We start from the raw sequence: 18,823 nt of genomic DNA, 5'->3' as shown, positions 1-18,823 counted from the left end.
GCCAGTAAAGCAGCAGTTGAACATCAAGTCTACCCTTGACTGGTCGTGGATGAAAGCAGGCAGTGGGCAAAACTGTTTCAAAGAGAAACCTGTTTAAATGAGATTACTGAAGGCCCTCCTGGAAGCGGTGAGCACACCGCAGAAGCTGGGCCATTCCCAGTCTCAGCAGCTCTTTGTTCTGTGACTCACTGGTTTAGAAGGCCAAAATACTGAAGCTGAGAATACTTGCTCCAAATTACAGGGTGGTAAACCAGACTAGGCAAAGTCAAAGTTATACTTAGTGTAAAGCATCACTGAGTGAAATCATTTCAGTGAAAGACAGTTTCTTACCCCATGCAAGTCAACACTTGTGTACTCTTAAATTCTCTTAGGTGCAGCAGCTGGTGTGCAGTCGGGCAGTCCAAGTAGAAAACTTCAGTATAATTTGACTGTGACACTCTACTGTTGGGAAGCTGCACCACTTGTTACTTCTGTCACAGAGTATTAACCACGCTCTGGTACTTACTCCTAAAGTCCATCAGGGCTCCATCCAGACCCATCTGCCGTTACATTGGTTCATCCTAAGTTTTCATAGATGTGAAATAAAATGTAACTGTGCTTTCATTTCATTTATAGTCTTTTCTGATGCAGTATTATGCTTAACCAAAATCTCCAAAGCCTTTCAAGAGGTTTTTTTTGAAACTGAGCTAAACTTGGGTCTATCCTGTTCAATATCTTTATTGATGACCTGGATGAGGGCAGTGAGTGCACTCTCAATAAGCCTGCAGATGACACCAAGTTGGCAGGAAGTGTTGATCAGCCTGAGGGTAGGAAGATCCTACAGCTGGATTGGATGATCTTAGAAGTCTTTCCTAATCCTGGTGATTCCATGATTCTATGATTCTAGTGCCAACTAAACTGATTGCACATTAGGAACATACTTATCCAGTTCAGGCTTTCAGATTTCAAAACCAGGCAGGAACCCTGCAGGCTTTTTAAGTTTATTTGCTAGAGTTGGCAGAATAGAAATGCCAGTTAGAGCATCAAAGTAATTAAGGCAAATTAATAGTAATTATTTTTCTTCTTTGCTAGGAACTTTGCATTCCCAGCAGCTTCCAGGTCTGGAAAAGAAAAGCTGACTCAGGGTAGTCTGCCCCCAGTAGTACTCTGAATCAAAAAGAATGCTTTAAATTATCAAAAGGGCTGTGAGCTCCATGTTTCCTAGGGTTGCTTGTCCTCGAAGAATCTGCTTAGAATATTCTTGAATGATTGTATTCATTACAAAATTAGAAGCACCCATCTTGGGACTTAGAGGTAACCATGTCACTCACCAGCCAGCATTTTCTATGCCCATGAAAACCGCCTATCATAAAGCCAGCAAGGAAGCTTTGTTGTTTCCTTCCTGAGGTTTCTGTTTTATACACATCCCACACTCAGAGGTTTCTTTAGAAACCCCTGACTTTTGACCTAGTTCATTTGTCTTATGTTTGGTATCTTACTTAGGATTAATGTATTTGTCTGCTTTTTTTTGAGAGGTAGTTCTCTTGATTACTTTAACCAGGCAGAACAAAGTGAAAGCGCTCTCCAAAGTAAGCTTTGTATCGAGAAAAGGAAGAGCAGACACTCAGAAAAGGAGGCTTTTGGCCTAGGGCTTTCCTTTAAATGGTGAATGACTCCGTGCTGTTTCTCTTATGAAACTGAAAATGACCTGTTAAAGATCTTGAATTTTTGAGTTGCTTTGCGCCTGGACCATAAATAATACTTTTTAAGTGGTGTTTGAAAAGAAACTTTTTAAAAGCAAGAACTGAGAATATTGTGAAGGCAGCAAAGGCTATTTGCATTAATACAAGGGAATGGCTCACACTCGGGGGGCAAGAGTCTAAATTAGATATGTTGCCTCATCTTGTTCAAAGGGAAATTTTCAAAGCAGAAATTATTTTCTTTCTTCACAACTGCTTAAGCCACTGGGAATAGTAGTACCTAGAATTCATTTCCGTTTATATCTTCATGGAATCAATTCCTATACAAAGACCTCCCAGGGAAATAGGGTTGTACATTACGTTAACTTCAGCAGCTTCTTTCACCTTGAACTTACTGCTCTGGTATCTCCCCCAGTCCCATCTCACAGGGAAGCAGGCCCTGGCATGCCAGTAGCTTAACTAACTTTATTTTGCACGCAGGGAGAGACTTGTTTGCCCAGTTACTCAAAAGGAAATTCCATATAAACCCACACTGAGCATTTCATTATCTTGCATGGTTCTAGAAATATCCAAATTTTAAGAACAAAGGAGTTCTTACAAATGCCCACTTCAGAGATCCATACCTTCTCCAGCTGCTGGTGACAGCAAGAGAACAGCAACCTGGCACCTGGGGAGATTTTGTTCACGTAATGCTAGATAGAAAAACGGTGAGTCTCAATTGTTTAACCCTTATATCTTCTTGCATACAGCATTCTTTGTAGCAAATTGAAATGTTCTCTTTAAAATAATGGATTCTGATAAAAATCTGCTGTAAATTTGGAGTAGTGCCACTGAATGACAAGTGAACCTGCGTCACTGACAGTATTGCTGCTTTCTTGTAGCACAGATGAATGTATTCAGTCACTGAGACTTGCCTTACTGTTAGTGCAGAGAAACAAACACATTGAACAGTGAGAAACTCAGTCCAAAAATAGTAGAGTGCTTTAGATCCATCTAAGACCAAAGGTTACAAAGGTATGAGTGTAGCATAAACAGCAGCTGCTATGCCTGATTCTTACAAACTTGAACAGTAGAGATGTTTTACAGCATTTTGCTATCCAGAAAGTCTCCACATGGGTGGCATCAATGCTCTGTGTAACCCCGAGAACATCATATCAGATGCTCTACAAACTCATACAGTTGAGGATGCCAGTTTTAATTGGCAGGGAAGTTTCTGTTAATATGAGCTCTATGCACAGTAGATTTTGGCCTGAAGGTTACCACCACCAAGTGGATCTGTGCATGCACAAGTTTAGATAACACAGGGAGAACAAAACTGCAGTAGGCAGATCTTGAAAAAAGCAGTATTTATTTTAAAGTACAACCCAAAGTTGTAGCCGTAAGAAATGCACAAGGTATCTTGTTTTTTCCACAAGTCTTGGCTGTGTGCATTTCATTTCAACTTAAAAATGCATTCAGGTTTACAAATGTACAAAGAGCACAGAAAGTGTGTTACAGTCTTAACAGAATGCTCTTACATTCAGCCATTTTGCTGTTAAGGTTCTGTGTTGGTTCTGTTGTGGAGTTTTTCTTTTTTTCTTTTTTCCTTTTTTCAATTTTTTTTCTCATTTTTTTACATTCTTAGAACCTGTGTTAACAAAGACAGCCTTATTTTTAAAAAAATACTCTGCATTTTAGCACAAAGTGCCTTTTTTCTTATTTAAATTAGAACTTGGAGGGTAATACTGGAAAAAATTTAAAAATCAAAACCGGTGCTTCCATAAAAGTATTGCATGCCAGGACCATTTTGTAGTTCAAACTGCTTCCTACATAGAAATGGCAGATGGTGAAATAGGAAGCAGTGAAATTGTCCAGATTTACAGGCTTCGGCTGTAGGTTGGATTTACAGCCACACCCAGACTATTCCAAGCTTATCTGTAATCTCACACTACCATATTGCAGGATAGACTTTAAAGAGGAGCAAGTGATGAAAGTGTGACTGGGGGGGAGGGAGAGAGAGAAGGGAAAAAATAGCCATGACCAACAAATGCCTGAAAACCATGTTTCAAAAAATTTGCTTTCAGAATCGTATCACGACCTGGATTCAAGTTCTTTTCTTTTGCTTAGCTTTGGGTTTCAGTTTTCGTGAGGATAGTGTGAATTAGACCATGGATCTGAACTTCTTCTTCCAATTGTTGGGCTCCAAATTCTCCAAGGATTGTAGGTCTGTCCCATATCTTCAGCTGGATTGGCAACAGTGGCAGCAGCAGATGGAGGAGGTGGTGGCGAGGAGTTTTCATTACCCATGAGATCAATACCTGACAAGGCATTTGTTGGAGTGGTGAAGGGAAGGCCACTGTTGAGATTACTTGACCAGATGGAACTGCTGAATGGAGTGGTGGACCACAGGCCGCTCGGGTTGCCAAGGATAGACTGTGGTAAAGACAGAGCTGCATGAGTAGCTGCCAGGTGACCTCTGCCATCAGCTTTTTCTTTATTACTGTTATTATTACAGTCCCTTTGAAAGTAAAGTATCTAGAAAAAAACAGATCTGCTGTAGAAGCCCTTCCACCTCCACTGTGACACAGCTCTAAACTACCTTTACCAGACCTTGCCCAGAGGAATCACACTAACGATCACCAAATGTGTCTGGGAACTGAAAGGGCTGCAGAGTGCAATTACATTGCAGGCTTTTAAGCTGTTTTCATTTGGGCTTATACATCCCCATGCTATTACTAATTTAAACAGTAGTGGTATTCAAGGGTCAAAAAGCATCAGCCACATTAAACCAGCTTGAGCAAGATAGATAAATAAAGACAAAATTCAAGTTGTAATGGAAAGTAGCAGTGATCTTTGATCCTTTTTGACAGCTTGCAAACCTATCTCCTTGTATTCACACTTATCTGTTTAAAACAAACAAACAAAAAAATCACAGTTTGGAAGAACCTTCATATGTTCAAGGCCACAGTATTTCCCCATATTCCCAGTATACACATTTTTTCCTATCCTTAAGTTGTCCAGCTGAAGAGAGAAGGAATGGTATAAGGGCCATTTGGCAGTACCAGTGACTTTGCCCTGGCTCTACAGGCCTCTCTGACAAATAGTGTTGCAGAGCATCACAAATGAGTTTGGGGTGAATGGACAGGAACAACAAGCCCAGAAGATCACATGCAGATATGAACAAGGCCCAGTTTTGGTAAACTCTTTTACCAAAGTCCAAACAGTAGCAAGCAACAAAGAAAAGAATCTAACCAGTGGAACGTGGTTGTGGAAGAGGATCTCAGAAGCAGCCAGGGATGGAGATGAGACAGGATAGTATAAATTCCACGCTCATATGAGCACAGAACCTGCCACATGTAGGCTTAACACCCTAGCCGATGGATTTAATAATGCACATATGCTGTAAATCCAGTTTGGAAATGCACAGTAAACTTGAAACATCCCAGTGGCAGGAGACTTGCTGAGTATGTGCTGTAAAGTACAAACTTCCTTACGTTTGGTTTAATGGGGGAAGATAGGACATCCCTTGCCAAGATCTCATCCCTCAGATAATGAGCACTAAAGGTTAACCACTATCAGTGTGCTGTGCACCTGACGATTAAAATAAAAATCTCTTTAGAAAGCAAATAGGGTGAACTCTGAAGATGTCTTCATTTCAGGTTTATATTTTTTTCTCCCTTGGAACAGAAGAGATACATTCAACCTTATCTGAAACTGGCTGAACAATAATACTACATTAGCAAAGACCCCTCAAAGAACTTGATGCAAAGAGGTGGATAGGAATTTTGAGCATACGAAGGGGTTAACCAGCATCATTCTGACTGTCCAGTGTCACTGGGATGTTGAGTTAAACCAGGGTCACAGTTTCTAACTGTTATGTAACTAAATGGTTACATTTAAGCTATACAAGCATTAGATTGCTAAGCCTACAGCAAGAAACACTGATTCTGCTGCTCAGACAGCATCTCTAACACACTCAATCTACTCTATTTCTTGCTATGGGCAAAAGCAGCCAGGAACTATTCCAGTGTATCCCAAAAAGCACTTAGGAGAGTCTGGCAATTGCTCATGAAGTAGAAGCAGCAACAAGGAAAGGACTGGCAGAGCAGTATCTGACAGACAGCTACTTCTTTTCAGTGCTTGTGAAAAGAGGCCCGAAGTGGCCCAAAGACAGAACTACATGTAAGAAAATGGAGAGGCTGCCGTGAGAAAGAAACCTGAAGAGGAGTAGCACCAATGCAGGAAGCTTTGAAGGGAGATGAGATGCAGAAGTCAAATGCCATTTAGTACAGAAGGCAAAGAGTTGTGCATAAAATGGGAAAGCAAGAGGACTGAGAATGATAATCAAAGTCAACTTCCCCAGAATCCTTCCTACAAAAGAAGGTAATCTAGGAGCCAATATACAACACTGTTTGCAGGAAGAGATGTGGCTCTTGTGCCAGAAAGAGGAAATGCACAGGCTCTGGTCTGGTACCTGTCTTCTTGTCTTGTATTTAGCTTCACTTGCAGGAATAGCAAAAGTTTCCTATTTGCCTCACCACAAGCATTGAGAAAACACTGTCATTAAAAAGGCCTCGAACATTTCTATCTGTTGGCTGCTTTTTGTGACCTTCTTGAATCACTTCTAAAATGCCTTTTTTCTTTTCCCCCTCAAAATCACTTAAAAGCAGAGACTAAAAATTCTTCTGTATCATTTGCTTGGCTTCTGCCTCAGTGCTTCCTGAAGCACAATTCCAGGTAGCTTTTGTTAGTGGCTAGGACACAGGCTGTGAGCTAGAGACTGTTCTGGTTGTCCTCAGCCCTTCCTTCTCTCATGTGCGGAATCAGCCCTCTATGCAAGTAAAAACAACAGTCTCTCCTTTTTATGGAAATGATGTACACTATGTACATGGATTCACACAGTAATGTTATAACTGCAGCTTTAAACACACAGCTAGAGAAGGGTCAGCAAACGCAACTGGGCGATGTAGATAGCACCTCTTACTACAGAAACATTTTCAGAAGAAAAGATGAAGAATGATTTCCCCTTGCAGTGAAAACAACTACTATGCTGTAAGTTTTCTTCTGATGAAAAGGTATAAGGATGAGAGCAATACTACAGTCTACATGTGTTTGGTGTATTGTTGTTTTTTGTTTTCTCCCTTTTTTCATCAAGATCTCCAACAAAATTAGCAGTCAGTTTAAATGCTTCTATTTAAGCTCAGTCATCTAGTGTTATTTCTAAGCTGAAAAGAACACACTTGAGTTTTTTGGTTTTCAACCTTACGTTAATTTACAAAGAGGTGCCACACTGGATTCAGCAAGAAGAATCAAAATAGGAAAGTTATCACATTGGTTATTTTGCAACTGTCCATTAAACTAGAAGTGACAGCAGCAGCACAGGAACAGAATGTCTGAAGCATGTGGAAATGGAAGACATGGCTGTAAATGCTCTCATCACAAATTTTTATCATCTGCAAGCAAGCAGACTAACAGCTCATTGTCCAAAAGCCACTGCAACTTCAATTCATGGAACTATTAGCACTCAGCTGGCCTTTTTCATCTAAATTTAAAAAAAATCTCTAAATAAAATGACACAGTAGATAAGAGCAGGTTAGTAACAGTAACAAAACACTGTATTTGCACCAAATACTCACTGCAGTTGTATGAGTTGGTGAACTTGAGCTTGTAGGCCAGGAGGGTATGGAATCTGTAGCTGAAGGATCCCAGATGGATGATGGAACATGATTGAACTCGCTCCAGTTTCTCTGAACATCCTGCCCATATGCAGGTCGAGCTAAACCAAGCTTACTAAAAACCTCTGAAAAATAAAATGATATCAATCAGAGCCATTACTGTTTCTCCTTGTTCATGAACATCAGCGGACTAACATAGTTCACTGCCCCTTCCCATGCCCTTCTGTTAGGTCCTGCTGCAGGAGAACAGATTAGAAAAGGTCACCCACACACACAGATCTCAGCTCACTTGCCCTGTATGGAGCAGTCGCAACAAATTTAGAATCATAATTACAGTGAGAAGAAAAGTTCTACACAGACAAAAAAAATTCCACAGGTTGATAGTGAATGAAGTGTCTTGGGAACTGTTTACACAAAGGCAAATAGAGAATCTGGTAGAAACACAGCAATACTGCAAATCCTGCTCATTCAGCAAGTTCAGTGTGGTTGGAGGAGGTGACTGCACTGAAACAGACTCTCAGAAGTGCAGCACTCTCTTCCCAGGTGATTCCTGACATGGCACGTGGCACCAGCTGTGCCCAGCTGAGGCAGGCTGGCCCTGTCTCAACTAGGAGAAGGACAGCACCAGTGCTCACGGTTCACATGGTGCCTGCACACAGAATTGATCCCAAGCACCTTACTGCCACCCTCAGAGTCACTGGAGCCAAGTGTTGCAGATGAAGTGAAAGCAGAGCCCAGACATTTTTCAGTAGAGACCCAATCCAATGACATGCAGATGTTTTGCTTACTGATCTTTTGCACACACCTTAAAAAATACCATGCGCCCCCAAACACAGTATGCAAATCATACCTCAAGTATGTAGAGCATCTGTGCCCTACAATATAACCTGCCTGCATCAAGGCCTCATTTCAATAGGCACTTACAGAAAGTTTACCTATCTAAATATAGCAATTAATGGATGGTTAATATGCATCAGTTCATTATACAGCTACACAAAGGTTAGAGGAAAACACAAGAGGAAAGCAACATGAAGGATGGGCTGTTGCATCACATATATAGCAATGGGTTTATGCAAGCGTGAGGTGTTCAGGAAACCACAGGTTTCATAGCACACTTCTGAGACCTACTGTAAGGCTTCAGGGGAAGATGAAGGGGAGGAAAATAGTGAGAACAGACAGTGAGAAAAGAAATACAAAGACATTCCTCTGAAACCAAGAAACTTCTAAACCAGTTGTTTCCAGCAAAACAACATCTAAGACTTTCCACCAACTCTCTGGGCTGAAACACTGAGTGCAACACCAAATGATAAAATGTTTTTCTATACAGTGATCCTTTTGGGGGATAAGTGTGAGTGTGGGAACAGAGCCTGTACTTAGAACGCTGGAATGGAAATACAATATTTCTTTACCTGTATTTAAGTACTGAAAATATTTGAAAAAAAATACACTCACCTCCAGTTAAGTTAAAAGAATGTCCAAATGCAGAGAATGAATTGAGAGGTGTGAAGTCAGGACTGCTGGGGTTGCTGATAGGACTCCACAAACCCGAACTGAATAGTAAGGAGTAATGGGAAAGAAATAGGCATTAACACAGTCTCACCAACAGTAATATTGTGCTGGTCCAAACAGAAATATGTACAAATGTGCATGTACACATGCACGTGCACTATACATATGTACAAAAATATAAAATGGTGCCCAAGACTTGGTAAATAAGCTTATTTTTGTTTTAAAAAATGATGACAGGGAAACACCATTATCCTGTACGTAGAACACTGTGCACTAGATACAATGCTCTTGGTCTGTATGCTGAGCTCCAACAAAGAGCAGCTCTGTTTTTCAGAAGAATCGCTCCAGAATGCACTGCAGATTTTTGACAAGGAGAAGGGATACAAGGGATCCCTGAGAAGGGATACAAATGCTCACATTCTAGCTTGTGGATAAGTTTCTTGAAAATACAGATGGGTTAACTGGAACTGGTGATAAATATTTACATAAACAAACCAAGAACTAACCCACAAATCTTGCACAGGAAAGCAATTCCTCTGTATATTGAAACTTGATTTCAAGTCTCACTCCTACTTTAGAAAAGCTACCAGACACCACTCTTGAGAGACACGCACAGCCAAAATCTAACAAAAAAGGCAGCATGATTGGAAAAGATCAGAAATTCCCATTGCACTGAGGAATACAACCAAGCATGGCTATACTCTGCTTCTACTCAGAACACAAAGTCCTGTTATTGTCCAGGCTTCAGAGTTGAAACAGAGTAATAGATATTGCTGTACAGTGTAAAATCTTGCCTGTGAATTATTTTGAGTCACCTTGGTACCCACTCCTAAATTATCAGAGAGCCAAGCTGAGGTCTCCTTCTTTGGATGCCCAGGGGACACAAAATTGTCAAGTTACTGGGAATGAGAGTGGAAGTTCCCATCACATCCAGAATGTCTCTCTCTCCCTTTTTGAGAGATTCACAAAAAATAACGTTAAAGAACTCATAAACAGAACCAGAATGAACTCCATTCACTGCTTTCAAAATGCCACTATTTCTTTACAGGCTTTTTTCTAAGAGCTCAGGTATTTCCAAGAGGTATAAACACTTACCTGTCAGAGCCATCACTGTCAACCACTGTGTGGGAAATGCTGATATTGCTGGAAACTTCTGTCTTTGTTGGGGGAACCTTCGGTAAGCCACTGCCACCTGCAACAATAAATCTAAAATGAGACAGAAGTAAACCAACTGACCAAACAGACTGAATATTCTGGAAATACGCAGATGTATTTATTATGCCAGGCTGGTACAGTACCTGGGCTCTTGTCATAACCTGCAGCAACAGCAGCAAAAGTGGGGTTTCCATTCCTTCCTGGAAGAGAAGCTGCCTTTGCCAGCTTGTGTTTGGTACCACTGGGCTGCTTGCTTTTTGTTTCACTAAAGGGAGAGGAAAAAAGTGGGGAAAAAAGTTTATGGTTTTAGACTTCAGTACTTTGATAAACAAGCAACAATTTAATCCCATATTCATAAAAACACTAGCAGTAGTTCAACAGTTTATGTAGGTGCACATTTCTGTAATCTAGCAAGTTGTAACAAACTCCCCCAAAACATAAATAGCACTCTACAACGTGCACAGTAATATCTACAAAAAAGCAGTTTCCAGAGGAAGAGGAAATGGGTACAAGAAATGAGATACACCATATCAAGCACAGTGGTTCCTCAAGCATTTTGTGCTTTTAAAATTAGTAGGAGGTGCAGATCCAAACTCACTTGCTGCAGCTGCTGTTCACAATGCTGCTGTAGGTGCCTCCTCGTGGCCCAAAAGCTAAGGATGCAGGAGGAGGAGGAGGAGGAGGAGGAGGAGGAGGAGATGGAGAGGCAGGCGTAGGTGAGGGCTGTCGCTGTTTCAGGAAAGCATCTGCGTTCATGGTTTGCAGAGAGAGTTTATAAAGGTTGTCCGTAGCTACATAAAGAAGCACAAAAGACTCTCATGTAGTATTACATTAAGATGATGGCTACTCAAACTCTGCTATAAATTCCGTTTCAAGAATTATTTCAAAGACTGTTCCCAGTCATTAAAGTAGCAGCTCCTTCCTTATTTTCACCTACTACTATTCAGTTTTACTGACTACTGTGAGACTATTTTGATGAAAGCGTGAACTGATTTATATGGAAGAAAAAGAATGGAACTTCTAGCCTAAGCAAGAGCTGCAGCGAGGGCTGACTTTATAATCACATGCAACCAAGAGGAAAATGACTCGTTTCTCACCAAGGCCTTAAAATACAACCAAAAAAAACTTGTAATAGTGCACCACCCTAACCACTGCAGTAGGGAGTTTTCAGTGTTTCCTCTCGAGGAGGGATCACTTAATTTCAACTTCGGCTGCAGAAAAATGAGGAAGAAAAACTCAATTTGCTGTAGAAAATACATTTTGTTTTCAAGCAGTAATTCTCAATTCCTCAGCAGTTTCTGAAAAACTGTGGAATGAGCGACATTCTGCCCACGTGGTGTTCAAATCTCCCAAACTGTACGGGGTGCTATCGATATTAGCCTTACTGCAGAAAATGGGAGCATAGATATGCAGGGAATAAAAGCTAGGCTAAAAACAGATCAAGCCTGCCTACAGATATGCATTGCAGGAGACTAATTCTGTCATCCTCCAGCGATTACTCACAGCTGCCAGCTTTGTGAAGTGGCACAGAGTCCCACTCTGGTGGAGGAGAATCCTTTTCGCCTTCTGAGCTGCTGGTGTTTCCTAGCTCCTGTCCAGAACTACCGGGGAGAAACTTTGATAATACTGATGGCCTGCTCTCTATTAACTTGTTTGGACCTATTAACAAAAAAACAAACAAGAAAAAAGAAAAAAATAATCAGTGGATAATAAAGCACGTAGCTTTCTTAACATTAAACTTCAGATTAAGCTTTTAAAAGCAAGCAAATTGAAAGTCCCAAGATATTTGTGATATGTGAAAATAGCCTCACACTACCTCTTGTTTTTGGAAGGTTTCTTGTTTTGGATGCATTCGTCAAGAGGTGCTGTGTGGATACCTTGGATGGAAAGGTTTTGCGCTGCTTGTTTTCCAGTGGGGGAGTATAAGGTAATTCCAAGGAACTAAATGAAAACAGATCCATTTATTATTTTTTTTTGCTTTCAGAAGTGCTGCAGGACATACATATACATTTACCATACAGGTTCTCCTGTGGCTTCCTCCTATTGAGCTCATGCTCACCTTGAAAGTGATTCATAAGCACAGTTTTGCCGTCATCTCTTCTATTTCTTCTACATACAGCTCCACCTTTTCACCCTTCCTAACCTTAGTTCATCCCCTTCCCACAAGGGTATTCCAGCTCACCCACTTTCCAGGACTAGAAAGCCTGCTCAATAACACAGTGATAACCAGGAGATGGCAACTGCAGCTTTTCCTCTCTGTTGCCAATCACATGCTCCTGATATGCTACTGCCACAAATGCACAAGATGACTGATCACAAAACTATTCCAACCCATCAAATTTATTTGGCTATATATCATTCCTTTTCTCCAGTTGTTTGATTTTGTCCCAGATGCTGTACATTTTCTAAGGAAAACTGTTGTATTCATGTCTTGGAGACGAATTCCAACTCAATTTGGGCCTCTGAATACTGTCACATATAATCACCATGTGATTTATAAGACAGAGGAAAATGTATAATAGTAGGAAGAAAAAATAGAAGGGGACACTGGCCACATTTTAAGAAATATTTTGAAGAAAATGAATGCATATGCATACCAACTACTCAGTCTAAATCTCAGTCTAGTATTAACTACAGCAACAGGTCAAAAAATAATCCAACATACCACACCTCAGACTAGCAAAGTTTACTTCTGTGGCTCTCCAATACTCATTTTGCTTTAGAACTGCAGAATGAGATTTCAAAATGAACTCTCTATAGCAAGGCTGAGGTTCTTTATTTTTCCCTTCTCTATCATCTGCAATCTGTCAGGAAGGGAATAGCACTGGCAGCAAACATCTCCTTTAATGACATATCCAAGACACTGATAGCTGTAACTTTACCACAAGTAACTAAAGGTACTCATGTTACAGTGCTGCCACTGCACAGAAACTCCTGTAGAAATGTTTACTCTATTTTGTATTACAAAAAAAACTTGCCATCGCTTAACCCCATTTTCTTCTCTGGATTTAGTTCTCATATTATTAATCGACCGTGCATCAAATAATCATTTACAAGCTTCAGATGTTCCCTGATACCACAAAGGAAGCAGAAGCTGCCTGGAGCTATATATGCTGCTGTCATTATCCAGTCTGGCAGCCACAACAGTAGAATACACGGATTGTTATCGAACCATCTTCCATGATGCCCTCCTGCTTTGTTGTGCTTACCTGGTTTTCACATCTGCAGGGATTTCTTTCTTGATACTTGTTAGCAGTTTTTTACTTTTCTGTTTTATTTGCACCATTTCATTTTCAGGTTTTTCCGGTGTAACTTTTCCCTTTTGTTTTTCAGGCTCCTATAAAAGACATTATAATAGGATGTCTGTATTGATCAAATGTGTGTATGTGTTTTCTTCAGCAGACAGAATAGGCTAGGAGCACACACAGAGACAACTACTACAGTTCTGCTGACAACCGATAGCTCATTCCAACCACAGTCACTGAGGCACTTTCAGTCCTGAGATGACATGATTCAAGCATGTTGACACTGCTCTTTTGTAAAAGAGGAAACAGAGTAGTGAAAGCAAGGACCGTGAAAGGGGATTTTTATAATTAACCTTCTCTCACTGCTAGCTATTGCAGCATATGAAAGTAGGAGGAAAAAAAAGAGACCCCATTCCCAAGTGCCATGCTCCTCTAAGAGATGATCCACCAAAGGAGCCTCCTTTTATTAGCAATGCTGTACCTCTTTGAGAAGTGGTTCTGTATCTGGGTTAGAGGTTTCAGTTGTGGTTGAAGAACTGTCATCATCTGCCAAGGAATCCTTCAGTTCATCTTCCTGTTGCTTCCCTTTTCCTCTTCTGTCCTTTTCTTCCCGTTTCTTTTGTGGCTTTGCCTTCCGCTGAAGTGCCTTCCCTTTCCCTGAGGAGATAGGAACATTTCAGATTCCCATCAGCAGTACTCTGTGATGGGCTTGTTCGCTTCATTTCAGTGGCTAACCCACATGATAAAACCTCTGAAGTTTGCCTGCTATGCTCCTAAGACCTAACTCCATTGCCTCTCTGCAGATGTGGGCATCTGGCTGCACAAGTGCTATGTTCCTGGTGTTCCTTTTGAACACCTTATAATTCAAATTGACTGTGCCACCACATAAAAGTACATTTAGACATGGACTTGAGAAACTGGTACAAGCTTTATCATTCTAACAAAAGCAGAACTGAAAGACTTAGCACATCCTTGCCAGTTCAAACAAAGCAAAGCCTAAGAATAAGACTAGAGCGGATGAGAAAAATCACTATACTATGGTTTGGCAATGATGTGTGCCTATCTCTCTCTAGAAATCTCACACCCAAATATAGCAACTTTTCTCAACATATTTTACTTTTTCAAAGTGTACTGTATATTAAGAGCCATGGCTAAGCTGACTAAAATTATTTGGCTTGACATACTTAAGTGTTACTGCATCTCAATGTATAAAAATAGTGCATGGAACACTCCAGGGAGTGTTTAATCACCTTTCTTTAAGCAATCCACACATCAATAAATAGTGCTAGTCAAGCAATCAATCATGTTTTTCTTACATTTTCTACAGGCTAACAAATAGAGCAGAGAATAAACTCAAAATGCAGAGGTTTAAAAACCTTCAAAACAAAGCCAGAGGTCCTGGGCTTGCAAAATAGAAGACTATAAAGCAGACACCTGGGGAAAATAACACTTATTGAGAAAAAGTACTAATACAGAGAAGCTGCGTGCACACGTGGAGTCAACATTGTCTCACCACTGCCTCTTGCTGTTGTTGTACAGGATAAATGCATTCAAAGTACTCTGATTGTGCCTTTTGGTAGATGTGATACATGCTTTATCAGAAAATCTTCCTGAGATTCTATCACTCAGACTAAAATGTTCCTTAACACGCCACACAGTGCCTGCCCTCCTGCTTCCAGGATGGATTTCATACACTCAAAGACTCAGCTGAGTAAGTGAAATAAAAAACTGGATTTGTACCAGCTCACATCAGAATTCATTTTGGTAGAAGAACAACGATGGCTGTCCTGTTTAATTTGACAGTTTGTCCCTCAGGGAAAGTTTGTACCAAAACACAGATTTGCCTCCAGTATTTTGGTAAATACCAGATACGCATCAAAGGGCAGCATCTTCACATTTTGCTTCTTTCAGATGTTTTCAGTAACAATAAGAAAAACATTGCAGATTGTTTTTAACATGAATGCAAATGCAAGCATAAACACAGGTAGCTCTGTACATAAATTTTCTAGGGGTGAGCCTCACGCTTACTGGGGCATTCTATTTTTGCCTCAGAACGCCTCATGCCAGTATTTGCATACCTTTAGTCTACATTCAGAACTGTTGAACAGCTTAATGCACACCGTTAGAAAATTTTCTCTAAAATCATAGAATCCTTAATGGTGGAAGAGATCTTTAAAGGCCATCTAGTCCAACCCCCTGCAATGAACAGGGACACCTACAGGTAGATCAAGGTGCTCAGAGTCCCATCTAGCTTGACCTTGGATGTCTCCAGGGACTCCATCCACCACCTCTCTGGGCAGCCTGTGCCAGTGCCTCACGATCCCCACTATAAAAGACTTTAACATGCTGTCCTAAAACACAAATATAACTCAAAGCAGCTGTTTAATACAGATTTAATGTAGCCTCTGCAGTACTCTGCTAAGAACTAAGTTTTAAGAACACAAAACAAGAAGACTGAAAGCTGAAATCCGGCAGAAGACATTCTAACATAGAATTTTAATTTAGAAGCTACTGTTCTTGCAAGTGTCTGCAGAGCTCTAGCTGTTTATCTAAAGACAAAGATCAGCTTGCATGTGCAGATCTGGAGAGATAATGGAACTTCCTCTTAAGGTTTACATTTTCAAGAGTGTGAATGGAAATGGGCAAGTTTTACTTGATGTGCTGAGCTCTTGAGAGTCAAGTTATAGATTACAGATAATGCTCAGTTGTTATATAAAGCTTATCCAAAGAAGCCTGCATTAACAGATCTGTGACTATTTGATCTGAGCTGGCAAAGAAGTCAAGAAAACTATCAGGACTGCAAAATATAATAAAATATTCAGTATATACGATGCAATAAATAATACATTTAAATACTCATTATACCACCACAGCAAAGCACAAATGGTGCAAAGTCTCTTTAACAGCGAGAAAAAAAGTGAACCATCTGAATGCATTTGTAAACAAAAAGTTAAAGAAACAAGAGGTCATGTCAAAAATTGAAACCCACATAATACAATTCTTCAGTCTTTGTCACTTATATTTTCAACACCTTTACCAAACTGATAGACAAATAACAAAAGTGCAGATCTGAAGATGTATATAAGTATGGCTGAAAAATGTAATCCATCTATCAGACACTTAGGAGCAGCTGTTTGCTAAGATGAAATCCCAATACAAAGGCTGCTAGAAAATGCTATCGATGCAAAAAGGTTAACATAGATACACCATATTATTTGGATCAGAAACATGTTTCTGAAACAAAACTCAACCATCCCCACATACTGTTTAGCAGCTGCACTATAGAGCAGTCTTGGAGTGCAAGAATCACTTCCTCTGCAGACTGAACTACAAAAGGAAGATGCACTCCAGAAGCACTCCCAACCTTCTCAGGCATTCAAGTACACAGACTGGATCAGCCCACTGTAAATCCTCTCAGAAGTGCCCCACAAAGATGATGCATCCTCACCTACCAGCCATGTTGCTACACAAAGCTCCAGTGCCACACTATTTGCTGATGTAGACACTGAGCATAAAACCCACGTACAGCTATGTGTCATTTGCTGAAGTGCCATTTCCCCTTTATGAAATGGATGCCTGGCAAGTTGGTTATAATTCTTTTAACATTAACTCCTCCTACCACATCCCCTTGCATAAATGGAAAAGAAAAAGAAAAAAAAACATCAATAACCCAAGTAAATAAATAAAGAGAAGCTAGAAAAAAGTAGCAAGTTTTAGCAGGATCCCCAAAACTTGGGGCTTCAGTCTCCCATTTCAAAGACCAAATGCAACAACACATCCATTCTCAAGTATGTAAGACTTTACTGCTCATTACTAAATACTGTGAAACTTTCCTCTGTTGTTTTCTGTGATCATGCAGATGTTTCATGATTTGCTTACCTTCCACCTTTTTCTTAACTTAATCTCTAATAAACAAAACAGTATCAGTACTGTTTCTGTACAACATCGCTAGGGAAAAATGAAAACTCATTTAGAAATAAACACATCAAGATTAAATTCATAACAACAAAAGTAGGATGTAACTGAGGTTGTGAACACAAAAAGCATGGTAAGAAGCTCCCAGACTCACAGCATCATCGTTATTGGAAGGGACTTCTGAAGTTCAAGTCCAACCACTGCTACAGTAGGTTCCCTACAGCAAATCACACAGGAAAGGTAGAAGTGGGTCTTGAATATCTCCAAAGAAGGAGACTCGTCTCTGGGCAGACTGTTTCAGTGCTCTGTCACCCTTACAGAAAAGAACTTTTTCCTCACGTTCAGATGGAACTTCTTATAGTCCAGTTTGTGCTCATTGCCTCTTGTCCTGTTGTCCAGCATCACTGGAAAGAACCTGATGCCATCCTCTCGACACCTGCTCATTAGATATCTATAAGAGTTGATAAGATCCCCTCTCAGTCTTCTCTTTTCCAGGCTAAACAGCCCTGGGTCTCTCAGCCTTTCCTCACAAAGGAGATGCTCCAGGCCTCTCATCTTCTTTGCAGCCTTCCACTGAACTCTCTAGAAGTTCCCTGTCTTTCTTGAACTGAGGAGTCCAGAATGGGACACAGTACATCAGATGTGGTCTCAATAGGGGAGAGCAAAAGAGGAGTATTGCCTCCCCCAACCTGTTGGTGACATTCTTTGTAATGCACCCAGGATATCACTGACCTTGGCCACAAGGCCAACCTACTGCCCATCAGGACACCCAGGTCTTTCTCTAGGGAGCTTCTCTCCAGCAGGTCAGCCCTAACCTGTACTGGTGCATGCAGCTATTCCTCCCCAGGTGCAAGGCTCTGCACTTGACTTTGTCAAACCTCATCAGGTTCCTCTCTGCCCAACTCTCCGGTCTGTCCAGGTCTCATTGAATGGCAGCACAGCCTTCAGGTGTGTCAGCCAATCCTCCCAGCTTTGTATCATCAGCAAGTTCTACTCCAAAAGGAATTTATACTAATGAAAATAAATGACATAATGAATGTATCTAATGTGTGAAACTCATTTAAAGCATTAATCAACTAAAAAGATGCATAAGGAATTCAAACTCAACTCAAACCTCACACAAAGATTAAGGTAACTTATACTAATTTGCTGACCACCTGACATCAGGTATTTTCTAAAATAACTGCAAGCAAAGGTATGAAGAATTCCATTCCAAAACAATACCACAGGGGTTTACAGATATTCCTTTACCCCGTCTGTTTTCCCCCTTCTTCCCCTCTCAGATTTCGTTATATACTAGGACAACTTCCCTTCCTCAGCCCCCAGCTCCAAGTCCAAAAGACAGAGCGAATGATGTTAATCCAAAGGCAAAAGAGTTGTAATAAAAATAATTCTTTGGAAAGTAAGAAGTCTAAATATTCAGATTTGCTTTCATCAAAATGTACCAAAGATTTTGCAGGAAGAATCATAACCGAACACTGCAAGGAGAATTTCACTGCCATAAAATAGATAAAGGATGCATTCTAGATGCAGGCAGATGCAGAAGAGTAGGGAACAGCTGAGAAGCTACCACCTTCCAAGCTATGAAAACATGACCTTTACAGTTGATTAGATCTTATTCTGTGGCTTATATAATGAATCATCCTTTTTTTTTTAAAAAAAAAAA

General features: G+C 40.4%; 1 protein-coding gene across 1 annotated transcript in view; it reads right to left on the bottom strand.

The window, feature by feature from the left end:
- Positions 1-3,010: 3,010 nt before the first annotated feature.
- Positions 3,011-18,823, bottom strand: part of TMEM131 (transmembrane protein 131) — a 73,715-nt gene continuing 57,902 nt past the window's right edge. Inside the window, exons 31-40 of the mRNA XM_031557597.1 lie at positions 13,724-13,899; positions 13,207-13,334; positions 11,814-11,938; positions 11,501-11,656; positions 10,596-10,788; positions 10,141-10,262; positions 9,938-10,034; positions 8,786-8,883; positions 7,295-7,458; positions 3,011-4,091 (exon numbers count right to left, since the gene is read on the bottom strand). Of these exons, the coding sequence (XP_031413457.1) occupies positions 3,795-4,091; positions 7,295-7,458; positions 8,786-8,883; positions 9,938-10,034; positions 10,141-10,262; positions 10,596-10,788; positions 11,501-11,656; positions 11,814-11,938; positions 13,207-13,334; positions 13,724-13,899 (1,556 nt within the window). The 3' untranslated portion in view covers positions 3,011-3,794. The remainder of the gene's footprint in view (positions 4,092-7,294; positions 7,459-8,785; positions 8,884-9,937; positions 10,035-10,140; positions 10,263-10,595; positions 10,789-11,500; positions 11,657-11,813; positions 11,939-13,206; positions 13,335-13,723; positions 13,900-18,823) is intronic.

This window comes from Meleagris gallopavo, chromosome 1 (assembly GCF_000146605.3).
Source record: "Meleagris gallopavo isolate NT-WF06-2002-E0010 breed Aviagen turkey brand Nicholas breeding stock chromosome 1, Turkey_5.1, whole genome shotgun sequence".
NCBI lineage: Eukaryota > Metazoa > Chordata > Aves > Galliformes > Phasianidae > Meleagris > Meleagris gallopavo.
The sequence above is the reverse complement of the archived record's forward strand: the minus strand, read 5'-3'. Positions and strand labels throughout refer to the sequence as shown.